At 40.8% G+C, this 21,770-nt stretch overlaps 1 protein-coding gene across 1 annotated transcript in view; it reads left to right on the plus strand.

Annotated features, from left to right (window-relative positions):
- CD37 (CD37 molecule) overlaps positions 1 to 21,770 on the plus strand; it is an 87,718-nt gene that overhangs the window by 17,687 nt on the left and 48,261 nt on the right. Inside the window, exon 2 of the mRNA XM_069742376.1 lies at positions 20,749 to 20,827. Coding sequence (XP_069598477.1) covers positions 20,762 to 20,827 — 66 coding nt within the window. The 5' untranslated portion in view covers positions 20,749 to 20,761. The remainder of the gene's footprint in view (positions 1 to 20,748; positions 20,828 to 21,770) is intronic.

Here is a 21,770-nt window from a genome sequence, read left to right on the forward strand (position 1 = left end):
TCACTCAGTATGAAGGCCCTCTAAGCCTTCCTATATAGTATGGTGCGCCACAGCATCACCCACACATAATGATGCCCCTCACAACACCCATCACTCAGTATGAGGGCCCTCTAAGCCTTCCTATATAGTATGATGACCCCACAGGATCACCCACACAATGATGCCCCTCACAACACCCATCACTCAGTATGAAGGCCCTCTAAGCCTTCCTATATAGTATGGTGCGCCACAGCATCACCCACACATAATGATGCCCCTCACAACACCCATCACTCAGTATGAAGGCCCTCTAAGCCTTCCTATATAGTATGGTGCGCCACAGCATCACCCACACATAATGATGCCCCTCACAACACCCATCACTCAGTATGAGGGCCCTCTAAGCCTTCCTATATAGTATGATGACCCCACAGCATCACCCACACAATGATGCCCCTCACAACACCCATCACTCAGTATGAAGGCCCTCTAAGCCTTCCTATATAGTATGATGACCCCACAGCCTCCCTACACACAGTTTGATGACTCTGCAGCCCCCCCCCACACAGTATAACGGACCCCCTCATGCTCCCTACACAGTATGATGTTATCATAGCATCCCACATAGTATGAAGGCCTTACATCCCACCCAACCCAGTATATTTCTACAGCCCCCTACACAGTATGATACTGATGGCTCACTATTCCACGATTGTATTCAACTGTATCCACATTCTGGGTATGCAGATATCATTGAAATTGTGACGTGGAGGGTGCAGTGTTTTGCGGCATACAACGGCCCAATGGCAACCATGTGACCAGCAGCTCTTAGTGGTACGCCACTGCCTCTCATGGCTACTTACTCCAGGCCTCTGTTCTACACAGTTTGTCCCAGACTTTCCCGCACTTCTTTGATTTCAGTCTGGGTTGACTTATTGGTTCTTGTTATTGTCAGAAATCTGCCTGAATAAAACATCTCTAATAATAATAAATAATCTTTATTTTTATATAGCGCTAACATATTCCGCAGCACTTTACAGTTTGCACACATTTCATCACTGTCCCCGATAGGGCTCGCAATCTAAATATCCTATCAGTATGTCTTTGGAATGTGGGAGGAAACCGGAGTGCCCGGAGGAAACCCACGCAAACACGGAGAGAACATACAAATTCTTTGCAGATGTGGTCCTGGGTGGGATTAGAACCCAGGACTCCAGCGTTGCACGGCTGCAGCGCTAACCACTGAGCCACCGTGCTGCCCATCTCTAATATTAATCACGATAAAAGGCGCTACACTTAGGGGCCACACATCACTGGTGGACACAGACATAAAAGGGCCCCTGTGTAAAAATAATATATGTGCCCTTTGCAGCCCAAAATCTCCTAATAAAGCAAAATTGCACCTGCTTTAGAGGTAGAAATGGACCCCCTTACCTCTTGGTCACTGGTACGACCACACAGGTTGCACCAATGATATGTCCCACATGCCCCCCACACAATAGCTAGTTGTCAGCCAAGTAATTATTTAGCCACTCATTCAGCAGGTAATTATCTCTCCCAACTTCTCCATATACAGGAGCACCTGCTCCATTCAGTGCCCATGTGTTCAGTATAAGAGAACCGCTGCCAGACTCCAGCTTATTTTGCTTGAGAGTCGTCATTTTATTCTTATGCTTTGATGGTGGCTTTGTCAGTAGATAGCACAGTACGTGCACTTTGTGAGTTATCTCTGTCCATCTAGGAGAGAACTTGATCCATGTCATACACTTAATAAAATGTTGTCTCCAATTGGAAATCTAGCAACAGGCGTTCCTCTTGGCTTAAACATATAAATGCATCATTGTGTGCAGAGGAAATATCCCCAAGCGTATATAGCCTGAAGCCATATGAACGCTCGCAGACAAATCTCTGAGTGTGCTCGTCATCGGATGCCGCAACAGAGACTTACAGAAAGTGAAGTAGATCTTAATCAATCTCCGACAGCACTACATGAGGAAGGAAGACAAGGGTCATGATGATGGGAGCATAGAACCACATTACAAATGCAGCACTTTTACATTGTCTATACTAAGTCCCTTGAGTGATTGACCGGCATGTGACATTACTTACGCCTAATCTATTCCTCCTGACCTGTAAAGGTCTTGAATGTTCGGCCAAAGTGATGTTTCAACCATCAAATATCAACCTACTTTGCGTTGGGTTGGGTCACATACATTAAAGGGTTGTTTCCATCTCAGCATTTCATGGTTGCTGTGGAAATATTCATGTCTAAACACCAGCTACCGGAGGTTGGGACTATGGAAACAGACTAGCAGACTGTGCTAAAGTGTTTCCATAAAGTCCACCTACACATTCGATAAAAATTGGCCAATTCTGCCAGTGTTCCCGCCTGTGGAGGAGTTAGGAGAGATAGTGGTCATCTGAACGATCATTTGTCCAACCGCTGTCTAATGTCTATGGAGGCCTCAAGTCCCTTTTTGAGCAGCCCGCTTAGTAATTACTATAGCCCCAACCACTTGTATCTGGTTCATAGAAATGAAATTTCAGTCTGAGCCATGAATTCCCGAGAAGCACTTTAGGTAAATTATGGTGCAATCTGGGTGAAAGATGAACATAAACCCTAACGACTGGTGGCAGTAAAGGATCGCTTATCATCAACTTGTCTGTTGATTGTCAGTTGTTTAGTAGCCTGTTTACACTGGCCAACTGCACTTTGAATGTGCACTGAACTATCTGTGTGCATAGGGCAATGAGCTGCCGAGAACAATGCTCTTTTGTGCAGCAGAAAAGATCATTTCATCCAATGAACAAGCGTTTTGCTCGTTGATCAGATTATCGGTAGCCTGTTTACATAGCAAGATTATCATGAAATGAAAGTTCCTAGAACGGCTTGTTCACGATAATCTTTTAGTGTAAATGGGTTGTGTGGCCTTAGGCTACAAAGTCTGCAGTGAATCTTCACACCACGTGCACCGCAAGGACTCTCTGGAGCAGGCGGCCATGTGTCCACACGTATGTGATTTGCATACTCCCGGCCACATTTCAACTAGACTTTGCTCAAAACATGTGCATTGAGTGAAGCCGTGCACGTCTAGTCAGCATGTGACCACAGATATGCAAGCACCCGCAGTTTCCGGCGCCGGCACTAGAGAATCCTCATAGACTGCAGAGAGACTGTAAAATTGTAGACTAAGGCCGGACAACCCCTTTAAGTGAAGATTTCACATATATCTTCCCCATTGTGGTTTATAACATAGATCTAGAGGCAGTAAAGAATGCTCGGAGATTTCAGCTGCAATAACCTTCTTTGCGTTAGAATAGATTCCAATACACTAGGTCCATTTTTATAAGAGCGTAGCAGATAAGATGATGATTACCGAGCTTGAAAGTAACCTCATGTTTCCTGCACTCTGATGAAAGGTTTCTTTTAATCTCTCTGCACATATGAAATCTGCCCTACAGATGTGCAATATATGACGTCAAGTCACATAACTAGGCACATCATGGTCACAGAGCTGACCCATCTATTGATAGAACGCACCCGTTTCATATTTAGGGGTCATGCTACAGTTTGCGAAAAACTGATTAATAAGACAATTTTGCTGCCTCCATTGCATACATATAATAGTCCTACTTATGTAAATCACCCCAGATCTTTTGTAATAACATATGTACCTAGTATAGTAAGGTCATACGACAATATCATTTCTTAAAGGCTGCTTTGTAAATGCAAATATAATAATCCCATGGCAAATCCATCCTGTTTTATCATATCTTTGCATATGGTATCTTTCTTTCTAAAGCTCAAATACCAGCATATATCTAACAATAATAAAGAAAAGGAAAACTGAATGTCTGCCAAACAAAATGTAAAAGACCACAGGAGAGATTTACTGAGAGCAAGATAATCCTCTGTACATAGCACTGCAAACACACATTCAATACCGTTATTGTAAGTTCTTCCATTATTGAAGCCGCCCTGTTCCAGTAAGTCTACTGCATTCACTGGTCAAAGAAAACATAGCAATTTTTTTCTTAAAAAGGGGGAAAAAAAGGTGAAATATATTGTTCTACAAGATGCAAAGATCCTAAAAGTAGGATTTTAGCCATTCTGATCACACATATGAGGATATGAGGATAAATCAGGACACACATCCAGTCACCTTGGATGCGGGGTCAGGTTTTTCCTATTTAGAGTTAAGGTGCGCTTCTACTGGCCAACTCACAGCCGCCAATTGCTTACACGAACGCCAATCGGCGTTTGTTTAATAGTCTGTTTTCCCATGATAACAGAATAATCAGTAATAGACTATCATTTTTATTGCCAGCACATGTCTACCAAGAGGAATGATTTTTAAGCCATCGTAAAAATGATTTCACCCAACGAGCAATTTTTAAGTCAGAGTAAAAATCATTTCACCCAACGAACAAGTGTTTTGCTTGTTTGTCAAGTGATTTGCGGCTTGCCTACACTGCCCGATATTAGGAGAACTAGCGCTCCATGGAACGCTCATTTTAGATTATCTAATAGCTTGAACCCTTGGACATTTACCCTGCAGAAAGACAAAGCCAAACTTTTTCATGTGCCACCAAATGGTGCTTTAAGTAAAACCATAATTGTCTATTAGGTCACAATATCTCTGTACATACATTTCATTCATAAAAAAATTAACTAAATCAGACATACAGTATTTTGTCTACCTTTTTGCTTGTTTTTTTTCTCTTGTTCTTGATCTCCTGGTATCAGTTCGGCTTCCTTTCTACTCTTGCCAGCATATGCCACTGGACAGGCTACCATGCACAGTGCCCCCTTGACTGATCGGTTCTGCTTCCAGTTTACTGTGTATGATGGTTCCCTGTCTCTTCTCCCAACAGATGATGGGGAAGATAGGTATCAAATAAGTTGCCACCAGAGATGTCTGGCATTCTCTTTCTCATAGAGAACATAAGAACACTCTTGCATATGGGTGAGTGGGGTGAAATTGCATGCCAGTCCACAGTTTGGCCAACACTGTCTAAAGTGTATGGTGGGCCTAAGTGCCAAAGTTGTCTTTAGACTTTTCTTCACCTGTGTCAGACATTAAATTTGCTAACCTAATTCTGTAAATTGGCAATGCCTGGTCACGAACAACTGGGGCACAGCCCACCAAGTCGCCCTAGCCGCTCCTCTGCAACTAGAGAAGCATCATCTCTCTATCATTTGAACCCTTAATAAGCAGAAAAGTTGTCCATGTTCTCTTACATTGAAATATGTGTAGCCAATGATTATTATTTACCAAAGAGCTGAAAACCCTATTTCTTGCCAAGTTGGCCATGTTGTGCATGAAATGACCACTACCTGCTCCCCAAGGTTCTAGAAAAAAGCAGAAGTAATGAGTATGTTCTTAAGACAGATTCCGGAGGTAATCACAGTAGTGTGTAATGACCTCTAGGCTCAGATCGGTAAATGGCCTTAGATGTTATCAGGTACCGACATAAACAAGGATTTTATAGCTAGTAAATAGAAACAAAACCTATGTGCCTATATAATGTTACTGATTGCTGGAATGGTGAGGGAATTAAAGAGAATTTTCAGACTCACTGGTGACTTTACAAGGCCATGAACTGGCCCTGCAACACCCCAGAAGTATTAGGCCACATAGATCCCGTCATTGAGCTATAATAGCTGATTTGTCTTTGCAGTGACGTAAGGATTATGTTGTCATGGTGTTTTTTTCACGCTTATTTAGCTGTGGAATTTTCGCATTTTATGTGCTGAAACTTGTGTGAAAACTGGCTAGAAAATATGTCCGATTGCTATTCATACAACCACATTTATTGTGATGTAGCTCACAAGCAAATTCTGAGAATTATTTTATTTTATACTATTGAAAATGCAAAGATTTATAGTTCACGTCATGGAAAAATACAAGGTATAATAAAATAAGGGGAAATTGCCAGTTCTTTAAAAAGTTCCTTATAAAAGCGACTTTCGACAAGCTTAGGTCTGTGTTTTTTTTATCAGTGGGGAAGTCGACTCATACAGACACCATCATGATTCATAATGATTAGTGATGAGCGAATATACTCGTTACTCGAGATTTCCCGAGCACGCTCGGGTGTCCTCCAAGTATTTGTAAGTGCTCGGAGATTTAGTTTTCATCACCGCAGCTGAATGATTTACATCTGTTAGCCAGCATAAGTACATGTGGGGGTTGCCTGGTTGCTTGGGAATCCCCACATGTAATCAAGCTGGCTAACAGATGTAAATCATTCAGCTGCGAAGAAAACTAAATCTATGAGCACTAAAAAATACTCGGAGGTCACCCGAGCGTGTTCGGGAAATCTCGAGTAACGAGTATATTCGCTCATCACTAATAATGATAATATAAATATAGGGCAACTTTCCCTGATGTAATACATTCATGTTGAAATTCATTTTGTACAATTACTCTTAAAAACACAACAAATGGATCTTAAATTGTGTTGGATATAGATCCAATAGTTTGACTTGTAACCTGATTCCACGTATACTCCACATTGGGTCACCATTTTTTAGTTTTGCACCAGGGGAGGCTCTAAATGCATGATCTACTAGTGGTGCGTAACATGCAATTTTGCTCGTAAAGGCGGAGAAGAACAAACCACCACCTGACAACTCGGCAGCAGCTAATCTTCCATGAGAAGGAAAGAATCCAGCTGCCCAATTCTTCTTTACCCCAATATCTACCATCAGAATACACATCTATATGTCCAGATTTATTAAGACTTGCGTTTCGCACACTAGACTTAATCAGGGGTGTACAGTAATATTTCTAGCCTAAGAAATAAGGTTTCTCCTTGTGGAGAGTGACATACCAGCTCTGGCTTGTCAAGGTAAGGAGGCTTATTCGTCGTGCAACGCTCTTCTGGGAAATTTAATATGAAAATTTCCTCTTCAGAGAAAAAGAGGACTTAAACTCTATAGTGCCACCTGTTGGAAGTAGCGATCCTACAAGTCACAATCAACCCTTTAACGCATCGTGCAATATGACTTAGGATAAAAGCCAAATCAGTATCTCAATTCGCAGACACGGTGTTTTGGGCTGTTGGCCCTCGCCAATGCGAAGCATGAGAACTGATTTGGCTAGGTGAGAGGCTCTGGACTGGGGTCTAAGGGGTGGCGCTATAGAGTTTAAGTCCTCTTTTTCTCTAAAGAGGCAATTTGCATATTAGCCTAAGAAACACAGTCATTTTCCATGAATGAGGAGGGTGGTCATAGCCACACCATGGCTCAATTTTTGCACAACCCCGCGTGTTTTACACCACGTTGATATATTGGACACTATAGTTGTTTGACTTGGCCTGCCAAATCGGTGAAATCAACCAACATGAATCAAACAGGTTTGACCCCTTTAGACCACCTTGTGTTTGAATCTAATACATGTGGATATTCTATGTAAAAGACACACCCATTAGACTAAAGTTAGCCGAACCCGACAATAATGGCAGGGTGAGCCAGCAGTCTAATAAGTGTGGGGGTCTTTCGACTTTCCCCTAATAGATGATGTCGGGGGAGGTAAGGGTTGGGCAGATGCTTCATAACTGCGGAACTAAACTGATCTTTCTGAATTGTGTCGAGTAGAACTGAAGCCTTAGTTCCATGAAACACTGAATGAATCAGTTTCCTTGAAGACCAAAAATAGTTGACCGTACAGTCATGGTGTTATCCTCCTTGAAATTCTGAAGTTTAAGACGTCTTTGTATAGTAATAGTATTGGAGGAGAACTTTGGGAATGTTACTGAGAACAAAGAAACATAAGATAAGAAGACTGAAACTTCCAACAACAAACACTGGGATGTATTTATTATTAGAGAAAGTTTGAGCATATGAGCAATAATCTGTCTATCTGCCAAAGGCAACATCACAGCTGTGGGGTGGAAGCAATGGTAATGTTACAAGCACAAGTATATAATATATACATTCATGTGATGTCAGATTTGCATGCGGAATGTAGTTACAAGCGGTTCAGAGATACTAGAGGCTCAGAAGTCCAATTGTAACATAAAAGTGTGTGCACAACGTCTTTTTCAGGCTCATTCCACGAATAAAAGAAGTGACATGTCCATTCTTCTGACATTTTCCACTGGGAAGACACCTTGCACATTACAATACAAGTCAATTGGAAAGCTCAGAAGAAGCCAAAAAGATGACCAGAGACTTTTTGGAGCTTTTTGCCATAAGATTAGCATAAAACAAATGCTAGTGGTTTCTTCATTATTCAATAACGTGAAAAAAAAAGTGGAGAAAAAGACTTCACAAAAACCATGACAAAACCCTAAAAAAAACACCAGTGGTTAAAGCAATAAGAAAAATGCTTAGAGAATTTTCTAAAAAACTCCACAAAGAATGATTCAGGAACAAAACATTCCAGAATTTCCTGAAGAATCTTCTGATTGAAAGACCTAAGTTTTAAAGACATTGTGTGGACGTAGCCAAACTTTTTTATTATTTTTTTGAGTAGAAAGAGGGTACACAACGTCTTTTTCCAACAGATCCGGTCTTGGAAATTGCCTGAAAAACCTATCAAAAAATATTTAAATGAATGGACATAAGACATTGGCTATGTACAGTCAGAGTCTGTTTGCAGAGTTTTTGGGCAGAACCTCAAAGTTTTGAGGAGCTTTGGGATTTGAAAGAGGATTTGGAGAGTTTCCACTTAGTTTCTGCCTAGTTTCTGCTAAAAAAAAAAACTCAAAAAATGTTGTGTGCACTTACCCTTGTTATAAAAAAAAACACTTGCTGTGCGCATGTTCAGGCTCTTGAAGGTCTTTCAATCACTTCAAGTTTCTAAAAATGTTGAGCTGTTAAAAGAAGTGACCTGTTCGTTCTTCTGGCATTTTCTGCTCAGAAGATGCTTTGTATGTTACAATGCAAGTCCATGGGAAAGCATAAAAGTTGCCCGGAAGATGGCCGGATGTCTTTTGGAGTGCTTAGCTGTAGTTTTTGCTTTACAAAACGCTCAATTTTCTTTTTTCATTATTAATTGGAGTGAAAAAAAAAATTACAGAAAAATGACAGTAAAAAAGATTTCACAAATACTTTAGGAAAATCGGCCAAAAAAATCCATTGTGGCCAAAACCGGTGGAAAAAACGCTCTGAGAACAACTGAATTAGAAGTCGCTTCAAGGGAAAAAAAAACACTAGAGTTTCCAGAAGGGTCTACTTGAAAATCTTGGCAGGTTCACCTGAGTGTAAAAGATTTGTGTACACATTTAATATGGGGTTAAAAAGGTGTAGCAAAATCTTTTTTTAAAGAACAAGTAGCTCTGCTGCTATTTCAACAGCTCTATTCCATTTATATTTTCTGTAGACAAGTTATGGCTCCTTCTGCTTTAAATGCCCTTTTTAACAAGCCAATAAATGTCCAAACAAGCTCTAGTGAGAACTCTTGTCTCTGATCTTTGACCTGTGCAAACATGGCAGCAACCAGCTCGTTCATCAACTGATTGCATCTTTTATGCAGCCTAAAAAATATTAACGATCGATACAAAATATTAACCTGTGTTGCGGAAAATATGCCAGCTATCTGGGGATTGCACAATCAAATTAACAATCATTAGTTCCCACACATCAGCCTGGGATGTCATCTACAAGTGGGAAATCCCTTTTTCACAATACCAAAGTTTAACATTGACATTGTAAGAATTTGTACTGATAGTCCAGTTCATCTGGTGTCTCCAGTGTATTCATTTATGTCTCGTTACTGTTTTATAAATCTCTGGGTTTATGAAATGATGTACCATATGAAGCCATATGTTTCAGGGATAGTAAAACTAGGAGAGTCACTTGTAGAGAAGGATCTGGGTGTACTGGTACATCACAGAATAAATAACAGCGTGCAATGTCAATGATGGAGAGTAAAACTAGGAGAGTCACTTGTAGAGGAGGATTTGGATGTACTGTTAGACCGCAGAGTAAATAGCATGCAATGTCAATGAGGGAGAGTAAAACTAGGAGAGTCACTTGTAGAGAAGGATTTGTGTTATGACCTGGTGGTTAGGAGTACCCGGCACGACCTGATAGTTAAACTCACGCAGGACAAGCTCTGGGATGTGGGAGCTCTGCTGACTGCAGGCCCTAATCCTATCACAACAACTAAAAATAGCTGTGGAGCGTTCCTGACTCTCCCTAGACGCCTCTTCACAGCCTAAGAACTAGCTAGCCCTAGAGATAGAAAATAAAGCCTACCTTGCCTCAGAGAAATTCCCCAAAGGAAAAGGCAGCCCCCCACATATATTGACTGTGAGTAAAGATGAAAGTCACAAACGCAGAAATGAAACAGGTTTCAGCAAAGGGAGGCCAGACTTACTAAACAGACAGAGGATAGGAAAGGTATCTTTGCGGTCAGCACAAAAAACTACAAAAGACCACGCAGAGTGTGCAAATGGACCTCCGCACCGACTCACGGTGCGGAGGTGCCACTCTGCATCCCAGAGCTTCCAGCTAGCAAGACAAAATCATGATAACCAGCTGGACAAGGCAACAATGAACAAATAATAACTATCAGGAACTTAGCTTCTGCTGGAGAAGGCAGGTCACCAGAAAGATCCAAGAGCGAACTGAACCAATGCAGGAACATTGACAGCTGGCATGGAGTAACGATCTGAGTGGAGTTAAATAGAGCAGCCAACCAAAGGATAAACCACGTCACCTGTGTAAGGAACCTCAGAAGCAGTAGCTTCACTCACAGCCACCAGAGGGAGCCCATAGACAGAACTCGCCGAAGTACCATTCACGACCACAGGAGGGAGTTCGACAACAGAATTCACAACAGATTTGGATGTCCTTCTAGATCACAGACTACATGATGTTATTTAATGTCAATCATGGAGAGTAAAACTAGGAGAGTCACTTGTAGAGAAGGATCTGGATGTCCTTATAGATCACAGACTAAATAACATCATGTAGTGTCTATCAGTGAGAGTAAAACTAGGAGAGTCGCTTGTAGAGGAGGATCTGGGTGGACTTGTAGATCGCAGACTAAGTAACTGCGTGCAATGTCAATCAGTAATTGTCAGCAGGATATTGTCATGTATTAGAAGAGGCATGGACTCGCTGAACAGGGATGTCATACTGACACTTTAGAAAGTGTTAGTGCAACCTCAATTCTTGGCGTTATATCTTAAGGGGCCCTGGAGTCAACTGAAATACAAAGAGCCACAAAACTGATATATGCATGTAGAATCTTAGTAGTAAGGATATCAAAAACAAGTAAAAGTCTTGGGAAGAGAATATATATATATATATATAATCTATATATATAATTGTCTAAGGGTTTTTCCGTCTGTCTGTCTGTCTGTCTGTCTGTCTTTCTGTCTGTCCTGGAAATCCCGGCTCTCTGATTGGTCGAGGCCGCCAGGCCTCGACCAATCAGAGACGGGCACAGCGACGATGATGTCATAAAGGACGTAGACGTAGATGTCATAAAGGACGCAGCCTTGCGGCCTCGACCAATCAGAGACGGGCACAGCGACGATGATGTCATAATGGTTGCCATGGCGATGATGATGTCATAAAGGTTGCCTCGGCCAATCAGCGACGGGCACAGTCTGCCGCGAATTCTGGAATCATCATTGTCCATATACTACGGGGACATGCATATTCTAGAATACCCGATGCGTTAGAATCGGGCCACAATCTAGTATATATATATATATATATATATATATTAATGTACATATGGCCCATAAAAATAAAGTATCAGCTGTTTCATGCAAAATATCCTCAGAATTCAAGTGGGCACTCCATCTGCCTGGTGGAAGAAGGTTCTAACTCCAGGAGCAGCATGGCTTCTTCTCTACAGTATCTGCTCACAACTGGAATAGATGACTGTTCCAAGAAAAGGCTGGGATGATGATATAAAAGAAAGTAACGTCAATCTTATGTAAATGTATAGAAGTCTCTTTCTGAGGGGAAGGGAACTTTTAATTAGTAATAGATATTTCTCACTCATCTGCACTGCAGAACAAAGCATAAGATAAGTAACTGGTCACTTCCTTTTTGACATAATTGCAGTTCCCCAGAATTGACATTACCTTCGTGCGTATTTATCGTACCGGAAAACCCAATGGACTATACTGGTCCTCAAATATAGAAGTAGACGCTAGGCTAGGTGTGCTTTCATTTTCATTGACTGCTGCTTTTTGGCATAAAGTTAGAGGAGGCTGGGTTTTTCTAAAGCTGGGAAACCTGCATCACCTGGCCAACTGAGTCATGAATGTAAAAGTCCCGGACAACCCCTTTAACTCCCATTCCTTAACAGTCACTGCTCAATTTTTGGATGGTAATGCCCCTACCCCATTATTGAGATCAATAGTAGTAGACCTGCATTAGGCATTTTTTTAGGATATGTAATATACGGTAATTAATTTTACTTGACTAAATATGTCCGGTAGATTTAGAAACAATGAATGGATGAATGAAGCGGCGGTGCCCAAGCTTCACTGTCTCCTCATCCAGAAGGGGCTCTGCAGATCTCTATTTTAGGAATTTGTTGGATCCCACTGGTTGGACCCCCAGTTATCATCTATCCTATGGATAGTCAATAACTTTCAAACTCAGTACAAACCTTATAGCATAAACATCTAGGTTAAGAAAATGTTCAAAATGGATAGATGGTTACAACAAGATGATGGTAATTGTGATGTATCTGATAGAAGTTATCACATGATGATATTTGTGAGAAGTTTTTTCTATTAAAAAAAAAAAGACCAGCACTGTAAATTCTACAATGAATAGGGATAGGGAGACACCGTAAATCTTACTGTTTCTAAACTAAAATCCAGCTTAGTGTGCTTTTGCTTTCGAATGCACATTGACCGGTCCGTTATATTTCAAAGGTCATTAAAACATGAACGTAACTCTTCTCTGCGCTTCCAGACCTGGGGCTGAAACAAGCAACTCCCCTTGTTCTGCACCTGCTGACATCAATCTCTTTCCATTTTCCTGTTGTTCGTTCCTTTCACCATTTCCTATCGTGAAGAGTTCAATAACAAAAGCAAATGGCTTGCTCATTGAGTTTACAGCTTATAGGGGAGTTCCTCCATCTGCTCCTAGTAGATTTAGTTGTTTGCTCATATCAAAGATAATTTCCCCTTAAAATCAAAAAGTCTGGAAGGAAAATTTCTCATATGCCAAGGTCGTGAAATCAGGGGGAAGCACCCCACTGGTGCAATCTGTGCAGCCACATAGGGGCCCAAGAGGTAAAGGGGCTTTTCCGCTCCCAAAGAAGGTGGAATTCTGCAATATGATGAGCCCAGGGGTCCTTTTCTGTCTGTGGTGTCTGCCAGTGTGTGAAGTGAAGGCATGACAGTAGAATTTTATGATTGGTGGGGATCTAACCTTTAAATCTCCCCGTGAACTTGGGAGAGGGTGAGGGAGTGTTGCAGAACCAGCGTAGTGATGTGTCCCATTCTAATTTTTCCCTGCACAGTGGCCACACAGCTATGTACGGATCTGGAACTGGCTTCATGTCAAATTTTTTTTTTTTAACCACCTCCAGCTGAATTTTTCGAGCCATGGCACTTCATGGATGAACGCTCTGTAGGAAGATCTATCTTGGGCAAGCCTAGATAGGGCCACCATGGTTTTCTCAACCATTATCTTGATAGTATCAAGCCATCGGTTGGCCGGTCTTCCACTTTGCCTTAATTATATTCTTCTGACCATGATGTCCTTCTCCAGTGATTGCTCTCTTTGTATCATGTGTCCAAAGTAGACAAGTCATAGCTTGGTCAGTATCGACCCTTTTAAGAGCAACGCCTAACCATTAGAAGCCAAACCCGAAAATCCATTTGCAGACACATGTTTCGAAGTGGGGAAGGAGTGGGGTTGTACCAATCATCAGTGCAAAGCAGGCAACTGGTTTGGCCAGGTGAGAGGTCTTTGACAGGGGATCTAAGGGGTAAAGTTTCTTTGTGGATATCGCCAACTGCAAACAGTGATCCTGAAAACCTCTGTTGTAACTTTTCTTGATTCTAACTGCATGATCTCGATCATGGTCTCCCTTCCACCGCATAGTGTTTATAACACGGTGTCTTTGCCAATACGGCTGTCTGAGCAAGTTTAGGAGACTGAGTCATTGCAAATGGCACAGTGCAATTCTGTCTGCAGATACTTAATTTTTTCTCCTTAGTTTCCCTCTTGCTCTTAGTTTTCCAGATCTCTTTGGCATTCCTCTCTCATACTGTACAACATCTGTGACCCTTCCTTCACCTTTGCAAGGGAACACGCACATAAAGGAGAAGTAGGTCTAGGTGAATAATGGACTCCATGTGCTACAATCTGTATTTCCACATCTCCTGTTGGATCAGTCTTTCATACAATTAGGCCATCCCTTCCATCATCGTTTACTTCCACATTTACATTACATACCAACTAAATCATTCATGGCGGTAATCATGCAGGACCTGGATTGGTGGATGTCAAGCTGCGGGTAATATTCCGTGCTTTAAGACTTGCGATACTCTCCAGAGGATTTTCAACTCAAGACGTTGAAGACTATAAGTTAACTAGTTTGGAGTAGCCATTAAGTCCATTATGTTGAACACGATAATTGCAGTATGGGTCTCCCCCCAGAATAATAACACATAATCACCTAATGATCTTTAGGTATTTTCATTGCAGGAATGTAAAGAAATCTCCAAATATGTTTTCAGTTCTTGAATAAAAAATAAAGTGACAGTAATATTCATCTGATTATTTTCTAAGTTCGTCAAGACTCTTTTTTTAAATTCCTTTAACCCCTTAACGACCGCCGATACGCCTTTTAACGGCAGCAGTTAAGAGTACTTATTTCTCAGCGCTGCTTTTTAACTGCGCTGAGAAATAAGGTTATAGCGCCCTCCAGCATCGGAAAATCTCCAGGGTCCAGGCTACCGGGGTTGGTGAGACCCAAGAGAACAAGATTCGGGTCGGTTTTTACCATCCCCAGTGTTGCGAATGCCGTTATTCACCAATAACTGCAACCGCAAAAAAAAAAGTCTGATTTCCCATTTATTTCTCTCTCCTCTGATATGATCTAGCACAGAGCAGAGAGAAATAGGGTCCCCCGATCCTCCCCCGGTACCTCCTGGTGTCTCTGGACCCTTCTGCATCCCCCCACAGCCGCTGGCATCTATCACAGTGATCAAAATAACAAAAATTGTAATACAAACCCCCCTTTATCACCCCCTTATTTAGTTATAAATAATAAAATTTTCCGTTAGGGTTGGGGCTAGGGTTAGGGTTGTGTTGTGTTGGGGTTATGGTTGTGGTGTTGGGGTTACGGTTGGTGTGTTTGAGGTTAAGGTTGTGGTTAGGGTTGTGATTAGGGTTAAGGTTGTGATTAGGGTTAGAGGTGTGTTGAGGTTAGGGTTGTGTTAGGGTTGGAGTTAGAATTGGGGGGTTTCCACTGTTTAAGTACTGTTTCAAGGAGTCTCCAAACGTGACATGGCGCCCGCCATTGATTCCAGCCAATTTTAGGTTCAAAAAGTCAAACGGTTCTCCCTCCCTTGTGAGCCCTGCCATGCTCCCTAACAGTGGCTTTTCTCCACATACGGGGTATTGGTGTACTCAGGAGAAATTGCACAACAAATTTTGTGGTCCATTATCTATTGTAGCCCTTGTGAAAAAAAAGTTAGGTCTAAAGTAAATTTTTTGTGAAAAAAAGTTAAATGTTCATTTTTTCCTATCACATTGTTTTAGTTCAAAATTGTGCTGATGTAAAGTGGACATGTGGGAAATGTTATTTATTAACTATGTTGTGCGATATCATTCTCTGATTTAAGGGCACAAAAATTAAAAATTTGAAAATTGCAACGTTTTCAAAATTTTTGCCAAATTTCCATTTTTTTTTCATAAATAAACGCAAGTCATATTGAAGAAATTTTACCACTAACATGAAGTACAATATGTCACGAAAAAAAACAAACTCAGAATCAGTGGGATACGTTGAAGTGTTCTAGAACTATAACTTCATAAAGTGACAGTGATCTGAATTGTAAAAATTGGCTTGGCCATAAAGTACAAAATTGGCTCTGTCGCTAGGGGGTTAACGAACAGTGTGAGACCTTTCAGAAAAGCGTGGCTCAGATCAAGTATCAATAAAATAATTTTGTTTTTACTGTTAAGTAGTTTAGAATACATTCTAGGTTAGCTAGCTCTGTTTAAAGCAGAAGAGCACAACCTACATGCCAGGGGCCACATACAATGCCATTCTGTCTGGCCCCCAGCCCAGTAGAGATGGCTATGCATGAATGTGGCTTACTCTATTGTAGTTTATAACATATTGTTCAACTTTTAAGGATGCCCTTCCCTTCCCCCTCTATGCCCCTTCCACGCCATTTAAATGTGCATTTGGATTTCATAGCTTCATCTGATGACAGTTCATCTCAACATCATGCACATGTAATTTTCTAGTGGTCTTTAAGGTCCCCTTTTTTTTTCGACACCTTCCCAAAAAGTTGAAAAGCGTGGTTTGAGGGATGCAAAACATTTGCCTGTTTCCATGTCTCATAACTACAATCGAGTACCCCTAAATAAATAATAGTAAGCTATAGGCTGGACCACGGTGAGTCATTGGACGTGGTATATCTCGATTTTTCCAAAGCGTTTGATACCGTGCCGCACAAGAGGTTGGTACACAAAATGAGAATGCTTGGCCTGGGGGAAAATGTGTGTAAATGGGTTAGTAACTGGCTTAGTGATAGAAAGCAGAGGGTGGTTATAAATGGTATAGTCTCTAACTGGGTCGCTGTGACCAGTGGGGTACCGCAGGGGTCAGTATTGGGACCTGTTCTCTTCAACATATTCATTAATTATCTGGTAGAAGGTTTACACAGTAAAATATCGATATTTGCAGATGATACAAAACTATGTAAAGCAGTTAATACAAGAGAAGATAGTATTCTGCTACAGATGGATCTGGATAAGTTGGAAACTTGGGCTGAAAGGTGGCAGATGAGGTTTAACAATGATAAATGTAAGGTTATACACATGGGAAGAAGGAATCAATGTCACCATTACACACTGAATGGGAAACCACTGGGTAAATCTGACAGGGAGAAGGACTTGGGGATCCTAGTTAATGATAAACTTACCTGGAGCAGCCAGTGCCAGGCAGCAGCTGCCAAGGCAAACAGGATCATGGGGTGCATTAAAAGAGGTCTGGATACACATGATGAGAGCATTATACTGCCTCTGTACAAATCCCTAGTTAGACCGCACATGGAGTACTGTGTCCAGTTTTGGGCACCGGTGCTCAGGAAGGATGTAATGGAACTAGAGAGAGTACAAAGGAGGGCAACAAAATTAATAAAGGGGATGGGAGAACTACAATACCCAGATAGATTAGCGAAATTAGGATTATTTAGTCTAGAAAAAAGACGACTGAGGGGCGATCTAATAACTATGTATAAGTATATAAGGGGACAATACAAATATCTCGCTGAGGATCTGTTTATACCAAGGAAGGTGACGGGCACAAGGGGGCATTCTTTGCGTCTGGAGGAGAGAAGGTTTTTCCACCAACATAGAAGAGGATTCTTTACTGTTAGGGCAGTGAGAATCTGGAATTGCTTGCCTGAGGAGGTGGTGATGGCGAACTCAGTCGAGGGGTTCAAGAGAGGCCTGGATGTCTTCCTGGAGCAGAACAATATTGTATCATACAATTATTAGGTTCTGTAGAAGGACGTAGATCTGGGGATTTATTATGATGGAATATAGGCTGAACTGGATGGGCAAATGTCTTTTTTCGGCCTTACTAACTATGTTGCTATGTTAAATCTAACTCTTCAAGCTGCATTGTCCATATTTTTAAGAAAGAAGACTATGTACCAGCAGATAATTTATTACATATTTGCTAATTTTTAGGGATACGCTTCATGAATTAAATTGGCACCAAAGTACAAAATGCAGTACTCAAAATGTCCACCCTTAGCTATGCCGCTTTTTCCATGTCTCTCCTATGCCTTCTTGGTGTGTATTTGGATGCCGCATCTCCAACTGTTGACAGATTATCCTCCAGCATCCCACATAAGAAAAACTCCAAAAGTGCTGAGCTTTTGAAAGCCTTTAGTGGCACCTTTGAGAATTACCAACTCTCTTGGCTGTCCTATAGGTAGGTGACCCTTCTTTCTGAGAGTCTATCAATGGAGTACCCAAAAATCCAGCGGTTCAATCTACATTGACTCTTTTTTTAAAAAAAAATAACTAGATACCAGCAGATAGTTTATTAAATACTTGCCAACTTTTAGGGATGACTTTACAGGTGGCCATTGATGTCAGAGCACAAAGCACTCATTTTAGCTATGCCCTTTTTCAGGCCACTCTAAATGTGCATTTAGATGATGGGGCTCCATCTGTTGCATCTCACAGAAGAAACCATCCAGTAGGAGGTGACCTTCTAGCTGTAGAGTATGTGGTTTGTGCAGGTGTCTCCAGTTTTGCATGGTGATGAAAGCCTTTTCTACAAAATGGAAATATTATATTTTCAACCTTTTATGATAAAAGCACATCAAAAGCTAAAAGAAGGATAAAGAATTTACAAAGTAAGAACTCGAAACCAACGGAGAAGTCATGTCATCTTAATGTTCCTTCCATGCCCCCTTCATGCAGCGTGTATACAGAAAGAGGGGGCTCTATAACAAAGGTCAAAATGTGCCTCCGTTATGATGTTGAGTTTTTCCACTAAGGGCTAGAGGACCTGATGTTTGTTCCTTCACCATGCACTTCCCATGACCCTTCGAGAAGTTTCCCGCTTTCCTTCTAACAATACAATTTCTACAGAGAGGAGAGTCCTACACAAGTGTTTGCCAGCTAGTAAGAAGGGTGACAGGGCCAACCAAGGCTAGACCCATTTTTTACATGGATGTTCAGCCATCTTCATGGTCTTCATCTGGTTTGTATTTCAATCTGATTTTCTACCTCGTGATAATCTACCCATTACATATAATGACCAATATTACTGGGGAATCGACTTCAGTCTAATAAATACATTAATGTGGAGTAAAACCAAAGTGTGTGCAATTGTTTCTGCCCCTTAGTTGATTACGCTGCCTTTTACTTCTTCTTACTTCTATAGAATTGCTAATCTGTTTTAGTTTTCATTGTTGTATAAAATCAATTACATTTTTTATGCCATTATTTTTATGGGTTTTGAATAAACCAGGTTCATACATCACAGTAGATCTCAATGCTGGTACACTGGACTCACATGGGGCTTGATTTGCACAAGGGCACTATATTTAAAGTGATTAATAGTGTTTTGGAACGGTTCTCCTAAAGTGCAGTAGACAACCTGAGTCAGCTGTTTAACGACAAGAGATCCCGGGGTATATACATTTAGTCAATAACATAAGCTTTTAGAAACACATGACTGCTTATCATTTAGAAAATGGAAATATTATTTGAAGCACTTTGGGTCTATAATTGTGTTATCTAATATGCAAACTTAGCTAAAAATAATATTGGTAGGAGCCAAATATCCTATATGGCACACATCTCATAGAAAGAGTCTTGGACTGGCCCACAGGAGAGCAGGAGAATCTCCCGGTGGGCCTCTGTGCAGATTCCTTATCCCCTTACATAAAGTAGTAGTTGGCATAAGACTCTCGATAAAAACAGCATCTCATCGTTCATTTAAGAAACTACCCAGTTTATTATTATATAGAAGCAGCGGTAACATTTTCATTGAGAGTAATGTAATATTTAGATTTAGCTGAACAGTGGGCCTCCAGAGCCATTACTTGTGAGCCTTTGTCACCCCAGTCGAAGTATGCTTTATGGCAGTGACTGCACTGATGAAAGTGGGGGACTTCAGATTCCCCGTTCTTATAGTAATATGAATCTTTGGGGACTTCAGATTCCCCGTTCTTATAGTGATATGAATCTTTGGGGACTTCAGATTCCTCGTTCTTATAGTGATATGAATCTTTGGGGACTTCAGATTCCTCGTTCTTATAGTGATATGAATCTTTGGGGACTTCAGATTCCCCGTTCTTATAGTGATATGAATCTTTGGGGACTTCAGATTCCTCGTTCTTATAGTGATATGAATCTTTGGGGACTTCAGATTCCCCGTTCTTATAGTGATATGAATCTTTGGGGACTTCAGATTCCCCGTTCTTATAGTGATATGAATCTTTACATAGCTTCTCAACCAGAAGATCTGCAATATTGGTTAGCAACGAAAATTAGAAAAATAAAACACCTTAAGGTCCCTGTACTCATTAGTCTACTGTCGATATCAACTGATTTGGCTGACACACAAATGTTAACGGGGGTGCCGACCAACTGAATGTCGGGGAGAGGTCAGTGGGACATTGCTGATTTTGGACTGTCGATTACTTTGTTCTCCAAGAGCTAAGCCACCAGCAGATGTCTATCGGTGGCTTTCTCGTAGAGAACACAAGAGCTCGGCCGAACGAGCACTCATGTGTATGAGAGAAGGCCGAGATGGCCGTCAGCCGAACAATCAGCCGAAGCATCGTTAGGCCAGCAGTCCTCTAATGTGTGGCTGACTTTAAGGTCATTACAAGGGACAGAAAAGCCAAGACCGCTAACCTTTTCTGGCCTGGAATCAAGACCTACCATAACGTGAACAAAAATGTTGTTCTGTGTCCACAAAGATGAGGCGGCAAAAGAGAACAGACACTGTTTGCCCATCTTCCGTTTTACCTAAACTGTATACAATTATATACATTGAAAATGGACGACACAATAGAATAATGTCCGCACAATGACGAGTATGTAACTTTGTTTTTGTACAGGAGAAAAGAGAAGATGGCTATGAAAGGCTGCCTGAGTGTGACAAAATATTTCCTGTTTGTCTTCAACCTATTTTTCTTTGTGAGTACCATGTGGATTTCATTTTTTTACATTTCCATATTACAGTTTAAAACATATTATTTCCCGGGGGTAGGGGAGTAGGGGTCGGGACTGACTGTTATACTGAATAACCCAGTCTTCTTTTGAATCTTTCAAGCTACACTTTCAGGATATTGTTATGTCCTTCTTTGTCTTTATATGCTATGTATATTACTGATTCTTACCTTGTTTGCAGACAGTTATAAATGAATATTAAAAATATATATTTATATTATTTTATGGACTGTTATAGTCTGTAATTCTTGAGTGCCGTAATGACCTCTCGCGTTTTCTGGGTTACATAATATCTTAAGTCTATTAATGAATACAGCAAATATACAAAAATTTGGCAGCATTTTCCTATATTCCTAAACTATCAAGTCCCTAAATAAGCAAATAAAGCCACCATTCATTCAGCAGCTTATGCTACACATTAGTAAAGTAAAACTGCTTGAAATGTGGCAAAATCTTCACGCAACTCAAAATTCCATGAAAATCTTGCATCTTTTGGAATTTTTACGCCAAATGCTTCTTAATGAATTTAACACATTTTTCTCCAGCTCACGCTACATTAAGACTGGAGTGCAAAAACCCATACTTAATGAATTGGGGGATCTAACTTTTTTTTAATAATAATACAAAAACATGTTTGGGTTTATAAGTTTTGAACTTAATCTAAAATGCTCTTTATTTTTGCCTTTTACTGTTTTGTGCCTTTTTAAATCAAAAACTTGCATGTTTTGTTAAACTTTTCATAATTTGTGCAAAAATTTAAGGCATGCAATCACTTCGGGTGGAGGGGAGGAAGTTGCTGGAGTTCATTTGCACAAAAACGTATCAACTTTTGAAAAAGTCAAAAATGATGAATTGGGAAGTAAACATCTGGAAAATGAAAACAAAGGCAAAATTTGCAAACATAAAATTA

Source organism: Ranitomeya imitator, chromosome 10 (genome assembly GCF_032444005.1).
Source record: "Ranitomeya imitator isolate aRanImi1 chromosome 10, aRanImi1.pri, whole genome shotgun sequence".
Taxonomy (NCBI): Eukaryota; Metazoa; Chordata; class Amphibia; order Anura; family Dendrobatidae; genus Ranitomeya; species Ranitomeya imitator.